At 40.5% G+C, this 20,766-nt stretch overlaps 1 protein-coding gene across 3 annotated transcripts in view; it reads left to right on the forward strand.

Annotated features, from left to right (window-relative positions):
- Positions 1–19,926, forward strand: part of Cyp39a1 (cytochrome P450 family 39 subfamily A member 1) — a 45,336-nt gene extending 25,410 nt beyond the window's left edge. For all 3 annotated transcript variants that reach the window (XM_070023598.1, XM_070023596.1, XM_070023597.1), the window contains 5 exons: positions 3,955–4,088; positions 5,842–5,937; positions 6,766–6,854; positions 18,404–18,491; positions 19,298–19,926. In XM_070023598.1, the coding sequence (XP_069879699.1) occupies positions 3,955–4,088; positions 5,842–5,937; positions 6,766–6,854; positions 18,404–18,491; positions 19,298–19,369 (479 nt within the window). In that variant the 3' untranslated portion in view covers positions 19,370–19,926. The remainder of the gene's footprint in view (positions 1–3,954; positions 4,089–5,841; positions 5,938–6,765; positions 6,855–18,403; positions 18,492–19,297) is intronic.
- The last annotated feature ends 840 nt before the right edge of the window (positions 19,927–20,766 follow it).

Below are 20,766 nucleotides of genomic sequence, written 5' to 3' on the forward strand. Positions count from 1 at the left end.
CGTGGCTGAAATAATAAAGCTTCAATATCTTCTTCATATGCTTCATAATCTGTAGCTCCTGCCTTAAGCTATGTGTGTCATTATGACTGTGTAATCCCAACTATTTTTTGATATTTCTGGATATAAGGATCATCCTTTGTTTACTTTGGTTTCAGATCTCCTAAGGTTTGGATTTATTGCATTTATGCCAAGTTAAACAGATGGTTTCTAAATTTTACCTCAGAACACCCATGGCTTCTTTCTGAGCCCGCGTTCTGTAGCTGTCCTGGTCGTGGGTAGGGTCTTGCCCTTCCGATGATTACCTTGGCATTCTTCCAATGCAGCCTTCTAAATTTAGATCACAGCTCTGCGAGAACAAACCACAGATGTGCAGCAAAATATGCACAGTGTAGGGCTGGAGCCATTTCTCAGAGTTCTCTAAAAAGGCTTTATCCTAGAGGTGTTTGAAAACTTGGTATATTTCCCTTATTTCTCTTTGGTCCAAGTGTACTATTTTATTTTTCCCACATCTCACTGGGATTTGACAAATTAAAAATGTTTGATCGAAACACTTTATTTTCTAAGTTCATACTATGTCTCTCATACACATGTAGGTCATAGTTTTAAATATTTTCAACTAAAAACAAGCTTTCATTTCTGGCTTGTTTGATATAGTGCAAAGTGTTTGGTGCTTTACAATTGGTTTAACAAGAATACTTAATATTTACTATATATCCCTATTGATCCCAAGCAGAAAAGTACTTATTCTCTGTACCCTTTAGCTAAAATGAATGATGCTCTAATATAGATTCTCTACATGGAGACAAAATAGAGAAAGTTGGGTGTTATTTTTGTTACTTTTTTTGTTTGTTTTAATGGTTTTTGAAAAGCAAGATTTATGATCTGAACTGTAGGTTAGCACTAACTTATTTGTGGCATCCATTTGTCAAGGGCTCTGGCCGGCTCTAGTCTGAGCCTCACGCCAGATTTCCAGAAATCTTCAGTAAATATTCCTTCTTTTTTCCCCCCTCATTTTAATTTACTGTAGCTGTAGGAAAATAACGAGGCCTAGGCTATGGCAGGTGACTGGTGAAGGAGGAATGGGAGGAATGGGGGAACAATTTTTCAGTCCCTTCTAGCTGCAAAGTATTTTTCCTTTTTTCTTTCTTGTTCTATAGATGGATAGACAGAGATGGTGTCTCATAGACCTTTCTGTCTTGGTTGGCTTCAGACTGCAACGTGCTGGACATCAGCCTTTTGAGTAGCTAGGATTACAGGAATGAGCCACTGGTGCCTTGCTTACTTAGCATATAGAAAAGGTAAAATGGCAGGTTTAGTTTGTTCAGTTATGAAAAATGGCTGCTCTGGCCAAATAGTTTTAGCTATCTAGAGCTATCTTACTTGTTTTCAGTTCAAATAAACACATTCATATGTGTGGATCTCCAATTTGAATTCTAATTTGTCAGAGATGTGGACAAATATGGAAACAGATATGTGGTTGGTGAGCAAGACTAGTAGATAAGTAGACCAAATAAGACATGTCTGCAGAAAGCATGTCTTTTTTTTTAATTTTTGTTTTTGGTTTGGCTTTCAAGAGCTTCTCCCTTAGGTACCATGTGTTATCTAATTGCTCTTTAGTGTGGTACCCAAGAGATGTCTTACCTCTGGGGAAAATGCAGCAGATTAAAACCAGGATGGCTGAGAAGCAAAATCTGCTGTTATAAAGGGAAGGAACGGAGCATTGGCTAAGGGACGTAGGGGAGGAGAAGAGAAGCAGACTGCAGCGTTTTCTTAGCTCTCTTTTGGAAAAAAAAAGAATTTACATTAGGAAACTGATTTTCTTCACTTATCTGCATCTCTGTGCATGCTCAGTGTGTAAATATAACTTGAAGATCATTATAGTGCTTGTATTATAAACAAAGATATTTTTTCCCTTGAGAAGTAGTCTATAGTTTTCTTGTAAAATAACCACATTATACAGAGTGGCTATGAGAAGCATACTTGACTTGATTACATGACACAAGCAGTGAAAATCACTCAGAATGTAAAGTTCTTATAAAATGCAAATACTGTAAATACAGTCTGATTTTTGAGCAGTGAAAGGCACAGAGGAACAAACCCAGCAGTTCATCCTTTTTATGTCTCCTGATAATGGGTAAACTTGATGTGTTGTACAAGGCAAGATAGTAAACATGTTAGACTATGCAATGTACATTCTCAGCAATTTCACTGTGCCATTGTAACGCAAAAACAGACACATAAAAATAACAAAAATAAATGCTCTTATTGGAAAGAAAATATTTACAAGTACACTGTGACCTAATTTAGCAGGTTGGGTATACTTTGCCAATCCATGCCCGTATCTACGGTCTAATATGAGGTGAACAATACATGGAGGCTCACCAGCGCCCCCCAAAGGAATATTGTCACAGCCAATCAGATACAAATAGGACATTTGTGGCTATACACATAATGTTATTTAGCTCCTTTCTGAAATCTTGGCAATTAAAAAAATTTCAAAACAAAACAAAACTGGGTGAGGTGGCATGTGTCTATAATCCCAACACTCAAAAGGCAGAGACTGAAGGATTGTGTTTCAGGCAACTATTCTACATAGTGACACTGCCTCAAAAAACCAACTGTTCTCCTCCCCCTCCCCCCCCCCCCCGCCTACAGATATCAAAGAAAACCCATAAAGGAATAAGAAAGGAAAATATAGTATATCATCATGTATCTTTTCACACTTTTTCCTGTTGTGTTCTTTTTTTTATTGTGAAAATACTGTACAGAGGGGTTACAATTACATGGGCAAGATAATGAGTACATTTCTTATCAAGCATTGTAGCTTCCTCCTTTGTTTCCCCTTCCCATCCCTTCCCATCCTTCCCCTGCCCCCCCAACCCTCCTCCCCCCTCTCCCCCCAAAGTTGTAAAGTTCATTTTCGACATAACGACTTGTACATCTCATTGTTGCAATGGGTCCACCTGTATCCCTATTTAAACAATTTGTTTTTTCCCTTCTCCTTCACAAATTATACCAACATCAAATACACAGGGTTTATACCATGGGGGAGGGACGTACAAAGCAACAAAGAAATCATCTTATAAATGTGTTAGAAACAATCCCATGAAAGAAAAAAAACATTTGAATACATATCTTAGGGTTCATTTATTTCCCTAACATCAACTTATCTGACCTTTTCTGCTTGACTCAGACATATACTAGTTATTGCAAATAAGGGAAACCATGGGACCTATGTTTCTTTGGGCCTGGCTTACTTCACTTAATATGATTTTTTACAAGTCTTTCCATTTCCTAACAAATGGGGCCATATCATTCTTTCTGATGGAGGCATAGAATTCCATTGTGTATATATACCACATTTTCTTGATCCATTCATCTACTGAGAGGCATCTGGGTTGGTTCCATATCTTAGCTATGGTAAATAATGCTGTAATAAACATAGTCGTGCTGGTAGCTTTAGTGTGGTCTTGTTTGTGATCATTTGGGTAAGTGCCCAAAAGTGGGATTGCTGGGTCATAGGGGAGCTCTATATGGGTCTTTTGAGGAACCTCCACACTGCTTTCCAAAGTGGTTGAACAAGTTTACACTCCCACCAACAATGCAGTAAGGTTTTCTTCTGTCCACATCCCCTCCAGCATCTGTTGTTATTAGAGTTCTTGATTATAGCCATTCTAACTGGGGTACATGTTGTGTTCTTGATGCCAGATTTTTATTGCTTTTATTGTTGTTGTTTAGTAGAATGAGATTAGGGGAATTACACACCTTCTTCACAGGGACTGCCTTGGCCATCTGATAGTTAGGGATGTCACAGGAAAGAAGCAAGTGGAGGTTAGAGCAGCGTAGTCCTGTCCACCATTGGAACATTTAACTGTCAGTGAGCACCCAGGGAAACCACTTGCTGACCTCTTTAGTCCATGTTTTCTTTATTCATTGAAATGTTTCTCTTTACAGGTAAAGATAAGATGAAAGTCACAGAGGATGAATTAAAGAACCTCCCTCTCATTAAGTGGTGTGTCTTGGAAGCCATTCGTTTAAGAGCCCCTGGTGTCCTTGCTAGAAAAGTAGTGAAGCCGGTTAACATTATGGTAAATTCTTGATTTCATTTTCAAGGAATCAGCTGTCCAGGACGGGGCACCTGCTTGGGCAGAGATTGGGAGGATGTATGGTTCAAAGAATATGCTTTGAGATTTTTCAAATTTGGGGGGGGGAAATCAGGGGGAGTACACTTTATTATTATTATTATTATCTTTAAATAATGGTACAAAGGACATTTAACAAAGCAGTTTGTGAATACAAGATATCCTGATCAATGTCATTCCCCATCCCACCCCCTTCCTCTCTCTCATTAATTTTGTAGGATGCACATTGGGACTCTGGCCTGCATTTTCCTCCTCTTCTCCTCTTCATTCCTCCTGCCCCTTTCCCCTTGAGCTCACCTCACCCCTTTTGAGTACCCACTTCCTAAAAAAAATACTCTTGTCTTTTAAACTGTTTTTAAACAACCTAGACCAAGTTGGCTTGTGGTCAAGAGCTAGGAGGAGACGTCATATACTTTGGGCCTCCTCCTACAGATGCTTTGCCTTAGGCCTTTTCTGCTCCTGTCAGGACTCCACATTCCTGTATCCCCTTGGCACCTTCTTGAGTTGCAACAAGGAGCCCTGACATCCATGAGAAGCCCAGCTCCACAGGAGCAGGTGAAGCTCTCTTGCCTCATAGCGCCCCTGAGACGTAGGCTGACCACGGTCAAGTCTTTACAGTTTTACCATGCAGAGCGGCCGGAGCTTCCCTGTGCTAGTGATCCGTGTTTCTGGTGCTGCCAGTGTTTGGTCTCCCTCTTGATCCCTCTTTTCATTCGTTATATAAATAAAGTCAGGCCTGTTTAGACTGTGCCTGGCGAGGGCTTGCCTGCTCCGAGCGTTTCTTTGATTGGACGGCCCTTTCTGCCATTCACAGGTCTGCAGCAGGGGACTTCCCTGTTGTCGTCCCCCTGTTGGTTCTGTCCCTGAGGCTCCTGCTTGGAGCAGCTTTTTCCCTGGTGGTCTCGGGGGATGTGGGCTGCAGCAGGCCAAAGCCTTTAAGTCATGATCACAGATCACCAGCAACTGAAGTGGAGCTGAGGGAGATCTTCCCAGAGTTGTCTTCTATCTCCACCCTCACACATATATCAGAGACCTCTGTGGTGACTTTAGAGGTAACCAGCCCACCAGTCTCTTTCTCCGTAGGAGAGTGCCTGGGGAGACCTCACTCTTCCTAGTATGGGAGCTGATGCTCTCTAGCTCTCCTGGGAAGGATGGTGTCAGGCCTGCTGCTAGTCACTGAGACCCCAAGCTCAAACCCAAACAAATGAACATATCGCATTGGCTTCTCCCCACCCCCCAACTTCCTAACTGGTTGTCTTTAAGGTCTTGCTGCTTCAATATTCAATGCTGGACTTAAAAAGAAAGTGAGGAGAGAATCCAGAGCTGCTCCCTTGATACTGATACGGGGTCCCCGGGGACACAACACCCCTGTCCTCTTCCTCAGTGCCCCTGCCCCTGCCTTGGACCTAGAGATTCCCGCTTCATGAGGTAGTAGAGATCCATCATGGCTTCTGTCCAGAACGCTTGCTGAAAACCCCAACACCTAGCATCAGAGCTGCATCAGAAACGACGTCACTAGTTCTAGAAATTTTCACATTTATCTACTATTCCCCTCTCTTGCCAGGTACACATGAGCAGGTAACTAAAAATCAGGAGGATAAACCAGTCATTGCTCCAGTTGGCAATAGAAATGATTTGTCAAAGGAAACTTTTCCCAAGATTTCAAACCAATGACTCGGAACTGGTTTTTCTATTATAGAATTTCACCATCCCTCCTGGGGACCTCTTGATGGTGTCTCCGTTTTGGCTACATAGAAATCCAAAGTATTTCCCTGAACCTGAGCTGTTCAAACCCGTAAGTGATCTTCTTCAATGCACATAATTGTTTATTTTGATTTTTTTTTCCGGGAGTCTGAATTAGTGAATTAACTAGGACTATCTCACTAAGGACCCATATTAATCAGGTAACTTGGAACAAAGTTGGCTGCAGTGTACAGCTTAGATTTGCAAGGCAAACAGCACAGCCTTCATACATCAGGTAGAACATAGCCCTAATTTGGAAGAAAGTTCTGGTTTAATTTCAGGGAAGGCATGGTTTTTATAGGAGACTTATTTTGTATTCCTCTGACAATTTCTGTTTCTGTTTTCCTCCAAGGTGAATACAAAAAAAAAGTAAACTGATGAATTGCAATTTTATTTTATTAGGAATTTGGCCAGTTGGGTTGAAAAGAATCATCAGAGTTAACTTTGTTCATTCTCTGTCTTTGAATAAAACGATGACCACTGGCATCTGGATGTACTCACTTTAAAACCTACACTTTCTCAACGAGGCCCGGCTGTCCATGTCTTACTATTAAGTTTATTACCAAGAGTAATTTTATGATGGAGCCTGAGACCTTATTATAAATATGCTTCCTCTCTGTAGGTTAATTCTGTGGTTGATTTACCTTACCATTTACATTTACCACTTAGCAAAATTCTCTTTATGCATTTTTATTTATAAATTCATGTTCCCAAACTACAATTGTGCCTGATATTAATAACAGGTTGGAAAAAAATTATCAACAACCTTGCAATTTTATATGCAAGGATTAGCTGTACAAAGTCGTTTTTAGCCTAGAGAAATAAAGTAAAGCTCATTTCTATAAGGCTGATTAGGGGGAAAAATGTTTTCTTCCCACAGGAACGTTGGAGAAAGGCAAATTTAGAGAAGCATGCTTTCTTGGACGGGTTCATTGGATTTGGAGGCGGGAAGTTCCAGTGTCCTGGAAGGTCAGAAAGATGGGATCACACTCCCCCAGATCGGGCAGAGAGATGGTATCTCACAGAGGAAGGCACAGGCTGAGCCTGCCTTTTCCCTGCTGTTAAACTACAGGGGTGTGTGGGGAGAGCAGAGTTCATGTGATGATCAGTTGTGTTGGGGGCACTTTGTGAGAAGAGACCTCATCCAAGGAAATACTGAACCTGTAGATGCTGGAGAAAATCAGGCCTTCTGTAGTTTAAATATTCAGTTACCAAAAATGGGTCATTAGACATGGTTTGATTGCTACTTACTTTTTTTTTTTTTTTGTGGATCAGTTGTGGGGCTTGATCTTGGGGCCTGGGCACTGTCCCTGAGCTCTTATGCTCAAGGCTAGCACTCCCCCACTTTGAGTCACAGCGCCATTTCTGTTTTCTAGTGGTTAATTGGAGATAAGAGTCTCATGGACTTTCCTGCCTGAATTGGCTTGGAACCATGATCTTCAGATCTCAGCCTCCTGGGGAGCTAGGATTACAGGCATGAGCCACGGCTCCAGGCAATTACTTGCTTTTTAAAAGCAAAGGTCAATTCATGTTTTTCAATTACAGAGTTAGCATCGACGGCTGCTGGGGTTATAGTGGGCATGTCTGACTTGACCATAGCTACACCTCACTCTCAGGTTCTTTATACCTGCTCGGTTAAATCAGTCTGGCAGCCAGGAACCCTCTTCAGCGTGATGTCCTGTTCAAGGGCAGAGGTCTATTACTCAATGGAAGCTTTGTTCAGAGACAAGAATTTGAGCATGTCCTTGGTGCCAGGCCCTCTACCAGCATCAGAAGGAGCACATGGGAGAAGGGATGTGATCCCCACTTCCTAGAGTTTACAATCTTCACTAAACAAATCTCATTTCTTCTTTGAAAAGATCCCATTGGAGCAGGTTGATACTTATTGTAACAGAATCTCACTCAGCAAATGAGACTGGTTGAAATGATCAATGAAATGATTTATAAAACCTTAAAAATTCTGGTTTACAGTCCTAACTACTCCAGAAGCTGAGTTCTGAGGATCACAGTTCAGAGGAGCACAGGTTTATAGTTCAAGGCCAACCTGGGAAGAAAAGTCCATTTTGAACTAAACAGCAAAACAAGGGCAGATTGGAGTTGTGGCTCAAGTAGGAGAGCAACATCTGGGGCCAAAGGGGTGAGCCAGTGCAGAGGCCTTCAGTTGAGTCACCAGTGTCCCCCCCCTCTCTCTCACACACACATACAAATTTCCTTATACTTCACAAATGATAATTTCTTAATTTAAAAAGTGAATCATATTCATCTTTAGAATAGTAATCCCAGTTCATGTTTACTATTATGACTGCTGGCACACATTCTGTTCCTCCTTTTGGTATATTAGGGTATTGGTATGCCAACATTTTAACTAATATTGGCACTGTGACCTAATCAATAGTATGTTGTTGTTTTTTTTATAGAAATTCTATTCTCAGGGTTATATCCTGGGAAATCCACAGGCTTAGGACAGGAGTAATTCATATCATCAGTTCTTGTAAGATGTCAACTTAGAGGGAGCAAAGAGGACAGAGAATCCATACATAACTAGAAGGAACTCAGGGACCAAGCGCTGCACTGAGAGCTTGGAGTAGAGAAAGTATAGCTGGTCAGGCCAATCCTCAGTGACTTCATGGGGAAAATAGACGTTAAGCTTAAAAACCATGTAGTAAAGAGAATGCACCAATGGTCATCAACCACAGAATATGTGGCTTAGGGACTTGTGGTTTTCCTGAGGCCCAGGGCAGATTGCAGATAGACTGAAAAGGGGCATTCGCTCAGTTGAGACGGCACTTTAATACCAGTTTATCATTTGTGCACAGATCACAAGATCTTAATAATACAGTATTAAGTGGTTTAGAGCAGAATCGATTGTTGTAGAAGGCTATTCTAGTTGTAAAGTTATGTTAAAAGTCATGAGAGACATAAGATACTAAAAATCAGGATCAATTAAGGAAAAAGATTGGAGGTAAACTGTAGCTTTGAATCCAAGTGGCTGAAGATGGTGGAAACAGATGAATCAGCAGCAGGAGAGAGTTTGACATTGGGATATTATATTTCCTGTTAGGAACTCTGAGGCTGAAGTGTGTTAAAACGTAGATCACAAACCCCCAAATCTTTGGGACACGTGTGAGGGCTGAATATATCTGACTTATTTAGAATGCCTCATTACCTCAAGTTTCCCATTTCATTTCTGTTTCAATCCATTCTTAATTTCTCTGTCACCTATTTTAAACAGACAACTCATACAACATTTTCTTTTTCAAGAGAGCTAAAATGAACACTGGAGAAGTGCATGAGTTCATTTGGACCACATATTCCAAGATAGATCTTTCCACTAAGAAATTTAAGCCCACAAATCCTAATATAAACACCAGAAAATTACACCCATTTCTAATTGGTGTAGCAAGAGCCAACTTATTTTCTCATGTACCAAAAACTCAATGAGTCAGACGAAGTTGTTTGTAATATAGCCCAGACTCAGACTTGATCAAGGAACACACAATCGTATGGCCTTGCAGCTGTCACCCCTGGAATTGAGGCAGGCCACCGGGCTTGTGTAAGAGACACTTGCAGAAGGAAACCGGCTCTGCTGGTTTAGCAGAGTCTATACTGGGTACTGCCATTGGCTGCCAACTAAAATCAGAATGGAAGAACTGTACTTCCTTTTCCTAACAGAGGGGTCGCTAAAAGAGGTTTGTAGGAGGAGCCTTTGTGAGGCCCTGCCCTGTTTCCAGTAAGTCTATGGCTGTAGATATCTAGGGCTTTACTGGAAAACAACCAGGAGAAAGCAGCATGAATTATTGGACTTCTTCATAACAGTTCAGAATGGACAGTCTCATCTTCAACTATGATGCCGAAATAGAGGAGAACAAATAGGAGGTTTCCAGTTAAAGAATATCTGAGAACCAATGACGGGGCACAAAAGGGTGTGTTTCCTGGAGCCCACCTCCCTAGAGTGGCCTCAAAGCCCACGGCTGGGTTTATATTGGATCCCTGCAAGGGATGTGCTTGTGGAGTTGATATGGGCTGAATTCCAGTGTGAAATAATAGCCCCGATCTTCAGCAAGATTTACTGACTCATAAAGGAAAATAATGCTTGGATAAGAAGACAGTATGGTAAAAAGTAAGGTTGTAACATTGGAGAAGTAAAAGTGAATCAAGGTTCCTTGAGAATAGAAACTCTGTGTGTGTGTGTGTGTGTGTGTGTGTGTGTGTGCGTGTGCGCGCGCGCACGCGTGATATCTCCTAGGGCATCGCTTGGCTACAAAGTCATAGACTATATCAATTTATTAGCAAAATTGCACAATGGTTAGAAAATTAATTAAAAATGACTACAACTATTAAATTAATAGTATATTCTGTTTTTCTATAAGTCATTTTGTTCTATGTTTGCTTGTTCCAGCAAGCAAATATTCTTGAGGGCCAAGTATATACGATATGTTTACTCTTTGATTTAATAACTGTGTTGAATGTAAGCAACATGTCAAGGTAGAGTTCTAGGAGTGGTGTTACAAAGTAAATCAGATTAACCCCCTTCCCTGAGGGAGGTCATATTGGAACTCGAGTCACTTTGTTAAAATTGGGGAAGAGTCAAAGGCACAAAGCAAACTTTAATAGCTTAGCTTGGATTGTGGTTGGAGAGATCAGACAAAGCAACAGGGAAAGAGAACCTCCTTAACACAAGATGGTGCATGAGAAAGCCAGGTGACTCATAAGCAAAATACTGCCCCTAGCTGTGTGGAGGGATGGAGCCTGGAAACCATCTTGGACTGGATAAGTAGCACAAAAGAAGGCATATCTTCCTGAGAGTACAGTAATATCAACTTCAAAGACAGAAAAGAAGTCAAGTGCTCACTGGAGGACGATGTGACCCTATGTTAATATGGAGGCCTGTATCTGGAATGTGTGATAGTCCAAGCACATTTGTTTTTGTGTTATAGATCATGGCGTTTGGGTGGAGATATCTTACATGGCCACTACCCCACAGGCTTGTCTTTGAGAAAAGCTATCAGTGGCTTTCTCCCTTTTGAAATTATAAATAGCCAATTGCTTTGGAGAAGTGAGCTGAGTCAAATCCCCATGGATTTAAATGACAGAGTGAAAATCCAATTTATTCTGAGAAATGTGTTTCATGCACTGGATGCCTTCCGCAACTCCGCTTTCTAAATGAACATGTTTACTTGTAAAAATATGTTCTTACAGTCTTACTAAGTATATACACGTCCTTGAAAAGGTCTATTTAAAGGGTTAGGAATGAGAGTGGCTGAAGGGTGAATGTGGTTTAATTCCACGACTCTTAGCCAGGCTGCCCAAATCCTGTATTAATTTTAAGCCATGCCTCTCTCTTCTTACTGCTTTGCTAGGGAGCAATGACTCACTCAAAAGAGCACAGAAACCATTGGTGAAATTGCAGTCATTATTTTCCTGGCCATTTCATTTTGACATTTCATTATGAGGCTAAGATTTGAGTCTGTCAAGAACAGAAGAAGCAATTCAAGAGTGATGATTTTGGTTTTTTGGTATTCAGTTGAAAGTGCCTCTAAAATATGTTTCCAACTAGACATGTTCTATTCCAAGCAAAATTTCAGAAAGCATCCTTTCTCCTTTTATTTACAAAACAGCTCCCCAGACTCTCTGTGGGGCATAGAATAGCTGGACAGGGACTTGGAAGGTGGCTCAAGTGGTAGAGTGCTAGCCTTGAGGGGAAGAGCTGGGGGACAGTGTCCAGGTTCGGCTGGACAGGGTATTGGTATACTTCTGGCTGGGTGTCCTCTTTTCCCCAATGCCAGCACCGTGAACTTTCTCACCTCATCCATTTGAGTGTCTTCTCTTTAATAGGTTGGATATGTCTTCTGTTCACAAAGGGTTTCATTCCTTACCAAAGAGGACTGAAATGGAAAGCATACATTTGCCCATTGGCTATTATTTGCCAATCACCTAATGCCTTCTCATTTTCTAGAAGTCGTGATTTTCACCTGGGGATCCGTGGACTGTGGGCTGCTACCTTCCCCCAGCTTAGCTCTGGTGAGGTGGACTACTGCTCCCCAACCCAACTCCACTCCTTCTTTCTCCATAATAGTAGGTTTAGGTGTTGGCAGATGTTTTAAGCAGGACAATTAACTACCAGGGTTTCTATTGAGTTTTTCTGGGTCAAAAATAGTCATTTCCTCTAGGATGTGAATAAAGAGGCACTTAGACCCAGAAACTAGTGGTAGCTATTTTGAGATTCTTTTAAGAGCCATGTTAGAATGAAGTTTATAACATGGAATGAAGAACAGAAGGAAACTGCTGAGGAGAGTTCTGCCCGAGGCCAGCCCCAGCTCTTGGATTTGTTAGCTTTACAGAATAATTCATAGCCTGGTGTGGTAGTCACAACTTGAGGTGTTAGCTACTCTGGAAGCTGATTGTGGTTTGAGTCACAAAGTTCCCAAGACTTGATGACAGCTGACAAAAAGTCTGATGCAGGAGCACACACTTGTCATCCCAGCTACACAGGAAGTTTAAGTGAAATTACAGTCCGAGTCATTCTGGACAAAAGGGAGTCCTTATTTGAAAGTAAATAATGCAAAAACAAAAAAAGATTAGAGAATGGCCCAATCATTAGAGTATTTGTTATCAAGCACAAGGCCCTGAGATAAAACAACAGTACTGAAAAAAAAGCAATTTATTTTCTTTAACTTTCCTTAAAGTCAGTCTGTAAGTTTTGAAAGAGGGGATAGCTTTGTCAAATGTATAGGTATCATTGCAAGGCCATGAGAACATGAAAACAAAAACAAGGAAACATGACACCACCAAAAAAAACACACACAAGAAATTTTCAATAATCAACCCCAAAGAAATTAAATCAAGATCTATGAGTTTCCTAAACAATAATTTCAAGTAATTGTCCTAAGGGAGGTCAATAAGATACGAGAGAACTCAGAGGCAAGTCACCCTCACCAGTCAGAGTAACTACCTGACTAGGAGGAGAACACTAACAGAGACGGACATGTGGAGTGAGAAATAAAATAGAGTCTCAACAGTGGATTTAGCCAAACAGGAAAACTGGTGTGAACTAGAAAACAGGTCATGTGAAACTGTTTAGTCTCAGGAGAAAAAAGGAAAGAACAAAGAAAACCCACGAGATGCAAAGGCCACTATAAATTAGATATTTATATATCTACCTACCTAATCTATCCATATGTGTGTACATTTATATGCATTGTGGATATTTACATATATGCACATATATGATATAGTCTCTATAGACACAGATCTCTAAATACATGTATCTAGTATATATTAGAATTTCCATGCAAATATGTATATGCTGTATGTATATACATTTGTAGATATATGTGCATATATACATACAAATACTAGACATATTTTATACATATGCATATATTCGATAGTGATAAGAGAAGGTAGAGAGAATGGGGGGGGGCGGTTATTTAAAGGAAACTTCCCAAACTTTGGGGACAGGTGTACACCCAAGCCTATAAAATGGTTTCACCAAAAGAGGATTTTCCCCCAAGATATAGCATAGTCAAATTATCAAATGGCAATGACATAAAATCTAATAGTGTGAAAGAAAAGTGGCAGATCCCACACAAGGGAACCAGTGGCATATTTTTTCAGCACTCATCTTGCAGACATTAGGTGGGAACAGGATGACAGATTCAAAGTAATGAAATAATACTTTACCTGCCGGGACTGTCCTTCAGAAATGGAGGTGAGGTCACACCTCTGAAAGTCAAAGAAGACCTGGGGGAGCTCACCAACTATACACCTATGTGAACAGAAACGTTGAATTGGAGTTCTTTAGGAGAAGTGAATGGATGCTAATTATAAACAGGAGCACATACGACTGTATCACATTTAATGGAAATATCTGCCAACATGTAGCCAAATGTGTAACTAAACTCAGCATGCTTTTCTGTAGTTATGGTAAATCATTTAACGGTAGTAAAATTACTTCAACCATAAAACTTAAGTGACCACACCTGCACGATTCTTCTACGCCCAGGCCTCTCACATAGGGAACTCGGGTGACATGGTTCAGGGAGGTACGCCATCCCAAGCCCTCCAGGGAATTCTGATGCACACTAAAGCTGCAGAGCTGCCGTGGGTCTAGATGGCTTTGCCTCCTGCTGCCTGATTGATTTTATCTTCTTAAAGGATTTCTTAGGAGGATGAGGCTGTGGGGAAAGGGCCTTCTCTTGAGCAGGAATGGCCATACTTCAATGCATGGTCCCAGAGACACGGTGCTGTGTGCAGCCTTCTCTAAATGCCAGAGCAGGATTGTTCTGTTTTCATAAGCTGCAGCAGATAGCAACCAGAAGAATACATTGCAGAGCTCTGGCTCTAGGAAACAGGAGCAATGTTCCAGCCCATGTTGGCCTTGCCCACAATCACTTCTAGGAGGGATCAAGAAATCAAGAATGCTATCTCTTCCTCTGTCTCTATCTCTGTCTCTGTCTCTCTCTCTCTTTTCTCTCTCTCTCCTCTCTCTCTGTTTCTCTCTCTCTCTGATTTAGTGTCAAAAGCATAATGTCCATAATAGAAGGCACTATTTTCTCCAGTCCCAGCATTCCTTCAGGACTTTCTATCGCTCTAGCACTATTCCCATTTTCCTACCCTTTCATGTTCATTCCCTCCAGCCTTATCACCTCAGCACTGGGGGGCTCTTTCCTGTCTTCTTCCTAGATCCCTTGTCCACTCTCTTCTCTCAGCCCATATGCTTGTATTTCCTGCTTGTCATTGTCGTTCTCTTCTTACAAATGACTATCGCCTGCCCATCAAACTCTTCAGCCCCAAACTCCAGCTCCCCTTACAACACCTCGGAATGCCCTCCGGGAGTGCCCTCCCTCCAGGGTTCTCTACTGCCCCTAATCAGAGCGTCCACACCCCTCACTCAACATGGCTGCTTAAAGCCTGCCCTTCCCTCGAGGTCTAGCTCAAGTTTCACCTTCCCACAGTCCAGTCACTGTGCTTTTTCCAGACTAGAATTCCGTTGTGTGTTGTTTCCCCCTGTACCTTATATTCTTACCTTCAGTGGCCCATTTGTTCATTCCGTGCCAAGTGCTTTACAGGACTCTGGATTCTCATTGCCTGTCCAGTGTTCTTCTAATAAGTATTTACAAGAGGGGAAAACATGTGAGCTCTGAGGACTTAAGGAATCTTCAACGTGTTTATAGTTCAGTGAATTTTATGTGTGGATGTTGTTCTTGTAAATGTAAAAAATCTGTTAGAAATAATATGCCTTGTTATTGTCATTGTTTTGATATTTGAAACATTAAAAAACATGCTTAGCATGAACATAGCTCAGCTTGCTTCTGCAGCGCTTCTATAAAAATACAGATTTATGAGGCACTTTTCTTTGACATTAGAGGTTTTAATGTCACAGATGAACAATTTCTGGCATTTTATGCTTTTGAAGAAAATTTGGCAACCTAGTAAAAGCTTAACAAACTATTTTTACTTTTGTCATTGCCAAAATAATAACTTTTGTGGGTAATTGAGATAATTCTACTAGAATATGCATATATTTGAGTTGGGAGGCACTAAGATCTTAGCATGTTATTATTACTACATTATTAATTTATCTTTTCTCCTTATCTAAGATACCAAAACATCATGTTAATACTAACCCTAGCATATACTTAATAAATATATACTTAATAAACATATACTTAATAAATAGCATTAAAAATAGAAGAAGAAAAATATTAAAAGCTCACTAATTGATGAAAAGTCAGACTTTTAAACTTGATCTCTAAGAAGAGTCTTGTGTGTACATGCACGAGTGTGTGTGTGTGTGTGTGTGTGTGCGTGCGTGCGTGCCTGGGGGCTGGGTACTGACTCTGGGCCTGGTGCTCACTTGGTAAGCTCTCCATCCCTCTGTGCACACACCTCGCTCCTATTTCTGTCATTTTTCAAGAATACTATAGAGCCGAGACCCTTGTCCATTGTATGGCTAGTGAAGATCTCCCAATCCGTGGGCTTTCTATTGATCTTGCTAGCTATGTCATTTGCCCTGCAGAAGCTCTGCAACCTTATGCAATCCCATTTGTCCAACCTTTCTTTGATTTGTTGTGTTTCCGGGTCTCTATTAAGAAAATTTCAGCCTGCGCCAAGGAGACCTAGGGTTTCTCCTATTCCATCCTGTAATGTTTTCAGAGTGTCTGCTTTGACTCCGAGGTCTTTGATCCATTTGGAGTTGATTCTGGTGCAGGGTGATATATAAGGATCTAGCTTTAGTTTTCTACATGTAGTTAACCAATTTTGCCAGCACCATTTACTGAAGAGGCTGTCTTTCTTCCATTCTATTTTTTTAGCTCCCTTATCAAAGATTAGATGGCTATAGGTCTGTAGGTTCATTTCTGGGTTTTCAATTCTATTCCATTGGTCCTGAGGTCTGTTCTTGTGCCAGTACCAAGTTGTTTTGATTACTATGGCTTTATAGTAGAGTTTGAAATTTGGTATTGATATTCCTCCAGCAGTGTTCTTTCCATTGAGGAGCATTTTTGCTATTCAGGGTCTTTTATTGTTCCATATGAATTTTTGGATTGCCTCTTCTATTTCCTTGAAGAATGAGGTTGGAATTTTGATAGGTATCGCATTGAATTTGTAGATAGCCTTGGGAAGTATTGCCATTTTCACGATATTAATCTTTCCAATCCAGGAGCATGGCAGTTTTTCCCATTTTCTAAGTTCTGTTTTGATTTCCTTTTTCAAGTTTTTAAAGTTTTCATCGATAAGAAATGTACTCACTATCTTGCCCATGTAATTGTAACCCCTCTGTACAGTATTTTCACAATAAAAAAAGAATACTATAAAGCCTAAAATTAGGAAGATGTGCATTCCATCTGGTAATGGAAATGTTTTTCCTCTGAGATTCTTTCAATAGGTACTTTTCTGCATAAAAGTTTTTATTTGCTTGTGATACTGGGGTTTGAACTCAGGGCCACCTAGTTGACTACCAAGTGCTCTACTAGAGACATGCCCGCAGTCCTTTCTGCTTGGGTTAGTTTGAAATACGGTTCTGATTTTGTCAGAGCCTGCCTGGACCTCATCACCCACCCACCCACCCCAGCATTTTTTTAAATTGAGGTTGGTCTCACTTTTTTGCCTAGGCTGCCTATAAAATGTTTTATAACATTTGATAAAATGTCTTACTACATTTTATATCAATGGAAGACTTGGTGCCCACTTAAACAGGGAGGTGCTCAGAAGGATTCTCTCAGTGATGACTTCCAGTTTTCTGGTCCATTGCACTAACTGTATTCATTAAGGACTATGATTCCCTAAAGGGTTTGCCTGCCCAGTGTGATCAAAGGAAAGATAATGTCATCATATTCACCTTTTTTTCAGTTCTTGTAAGTTTCCATTTGTATCTTAGAAAGAAGAGAACAGACTTACATATGATTACCTAATTTCAAATAAATGAAAAATCAACATATTGTATGTATGATGTGTGCAAATATTTTGTCAGCAGGGGATACATGATTCCAAAAGGTTGGAAATTCTCTTTTTTAAATTTTATTGTAAAGATGATGTACAGAAAGGTTACAGTTACATAAGTCATGTAATGCGTACATTTCCTCCCTCATTCTCTCCCAGTTTTTCCCCTCCTAAGACCCCCTCCCCCTGAGTTTGTATAGTTAATTTCCAACATAGTGTCTAGTGGGTTTCATTGCTGAATTGGCTCATCCTTGTCCCAACATTTTCTGTGCTTCCCCTTCCCCTCCCTAAATCAGATAAACTTATATACAAGACAAAGGGTACAGACCCTAAAAACAGTGATAGAAAGGAGTAAACAAAAGAAACAGAGAAAAAGGAGAAGATAGAAGAACCGCAGATGGTACAATAAAAAACGTCTTGCTTCCATATCTTGGAGTCCATTTTGATAATGTATCATTTTATATGATCGTGTGCACGTGGTGATTGAGGCCTTGCCATCCTCTCCGAAGAACACCCTCTTTTGTTCTCACTGTGTGAATGTTTGGAGATTCCTGAGACAGGAAAGAATGGATTCGGAGCTTCTGAGGAATTTGATACGCTTCTACAACATACAGACAAGTATTTCTGAACTGGGGCCGGATTCAGTAGAACTTTCTGCAATCATGGAAATGCTTGAGATACATTCCTTATGGTAGCTGGTAGCCACGTGGGACTATCCGACATTTGAAATCTGTAACTGAGAAACTGAACTTTCTCATTTTTAAAAATTCTTTAAAGGTTTGAGTTGAAATAGCCACATGTAGCTGATAGCTATAGTGTTCAAAAGCACAGATCTTAAACTTCCAGGTTTTGTTTTTGTTTTTGTTTTGACTGCTTTCCCTGGCTAAGCATTTTAGATATCTAAAGCAGTCCAGCCATCACAGTGGCCCTCTGGAATATGTGGTATTAAGAAAGAAAATGGTGACATCGTACCCTGTGGTTTTTCAATAATAAATGATTATGAGAAATAGCGTATTTGCTCTGATGTATGTATACTTTCTGGATATATTCTGATGTTGTACATTGTCTACTTTCAGGTGGTTCGCTCTGTTAGAGATTGAAATATGCCTTATTTTAATGTTATATAAATATGACTGTTATCTCCTGGACCCATTACCAAAACAGGTGAGTTCAGAGTTTTGGATCTCAGCATGACTTCCAGATTGAAGACACATTAAACCCCGAGGTTTAAGTGATGGGCACAGTTTTAAAAGGATCTAGGAACCTTACAATTCATTCTGTCAAAACCCTCAGGAATCTCTTTGCTCTGGAGCGCACTCAGTGACCTCCTGGGCCCACACTTGAAAACCCAAACTGTATCTACCTTCTGATTCCTCATTACCTCCAGGTCTTCAGGCTGTTTGAATAGATTGCTTGTCCTTTTGAAATCCTTAAGCGTCAGAAATCTTTCTGTATTCTTACCAATATGCTGACCTCCCTTCATCCACACACATAATGTTCAGACCTGTCCTAATTAGGGAGATCAGCCACATACAGAATCCACAAAAATGTCACTCTGGAAAATCATGACCACAAGTACCTTGTAATTGTGATAGCTGAGTGCATCTAGGATCTGTACCATACATGTACCATTGAGAACGCCATAAAAAATTGATTATGAAAAGCTTGTCTCAGACAGGTACAAAGAGATTTACTTAATGTCTTTAGCCAGATAATGTGAAGCACAGTAGGCAGGCCAGACCATAGGCTTGGGAGGGGTAAAATAGTAAGGAGATTGTTGTTAGAACAATGCATTTCCCTCCTTTTCTGCTCTTTGTGTGCAGGACTAAAGTCGATTCTCAATGTTATGGGACATTCCAGCATTCAAAACCCCCAATCTGCATCTTTCAGAGAATCTAGGCTAGTTAGTTCTAATGCTCTTGGCTTACATCTCTTCACTTGTATATTTCTTCTGCATTTCTTGTTTCCAGAGTGATCTCCATCTGGTAGGTGTCCCCAAGCCAGAAGGGCAGTGTCGAATTGAGTATAGGAAGAGGATCTGATGTCACTGGGGTCCTGGGGTCCTGGGCCTCTGGAGGAGCAATGCCACGCCACCTGCTAATTCTGCAGCACCCTGACCTGAAACACCCAAGGGGTCCACGTGCCTCATGGCTTCAAGACCAGGAATCCATCATCACACCCACTGAGTATGCAGAGGCCCGATTACAGGATAAAAGCAAAAGTTAAGCAGGTGAAATTTGGTTTCATACAGGACTGTGCTAGACCATCTTGTAACAGGTTATCTGCGAAATTCTTAGTTCACAAATTCACTGTGAAAGCAATATAATTAAATTGTTTTGAAAACAGTATAATATCTCAGACCCTAAACATGAAATGATCATTTCTAATGGTTTTCTACATTTTAAATGTGATTCTTCAACTTGGGGTTGGGGTTCTTGGTCTCTGTTACTAGAATGTTTCATTGCAATCGTGTCTGATGTTAAAAGCATGCTAAGGCCTGTAAGGCCAGGGATCATGTCTGACATTTGTCCACACTTCCTTATGACCAGGACAACCTCTTCTCTAAAGGGAATATTTAATAAATGTATGCTGATTGGTATATTGATTTGTATTTTAATTAAGGCAGAAGCTCTCAACTCAAAGTATTTATAATTATAGTTTGACAGAAATAATATTTTTGCCAATGTGTAGAAACACTATATAACACAGGGTCAAGGCAAATGACTTAATTTAATCTCTTAAGAGTTCCAACGATGAAATATTTTCCTTCATTCACAATGTGCTGGTACATGCATGATGTCCTCTGAGCTTTATCTCAGAGGACCGGACTTGAGTCATCTCTTTCCTACCAACATACAAATAACTCCCTAGGAGAAAATGAAGTGCTCGTAAGGTTCTGAACTCTTCCATATGATATATTGACTTGGCTGCTTGGCTAGTAGCTCATAGCTCAGCTTAGCAGGATTGGGGGTCTCATTGTTGAAGGGGACTAAGAAAGTAACTTAGAAAATGCCCCCAACAGCTTTGAGATTTGTAAAACACACGAAAGCTCCTACTAAATATAGCAGCTATAATTCAAAGGAAGGTGTGACTTCCCAAACAGCCAGAGCCCACAATGAAGCACTGTTTGTATGTAATATCCAGCTATGCAGAGTTACTGTTTACCTGCCTTTTCTTGCTTTGTAAGGATGAAGGGTAGCTGACAAGTCTACACTTTAACAAAGAATGGAAACACAGGAGATCTGTAGATCTTTGGAATGATACATACTTCTGAGCACTATCCATGCAAGTCCCACATTCTTTTTATTTTCTTAGCCTGAGGCTCTATATCATCTATAAGACAATACATCCTCATGTATTAACTAGAATTTCCTGAACGCAGACTTGTGTACAGACTTGTGTACAGAAAGATAGATAGCTTCTTTGGTGGATACCGCCA

The sequence above is a fragment of the Dipodomys merriami genome, unplaced genomic scaffold (genome assembly GCF_024711535.1).
Source record: "Dipodomys merriami isolate MVZ:Mamm:240054 unplaced genomic scaffold, mDipMer1.0.p SCAF_16, whole genome shotgun sequence".
In the NCBI taxonomy this organism is placed as follows: Eukaryota; Metazoa; Chordata; class Mammalia; order Rodentia; family Heteromyidae; genus Dipodomys; species Dipodomys merriami.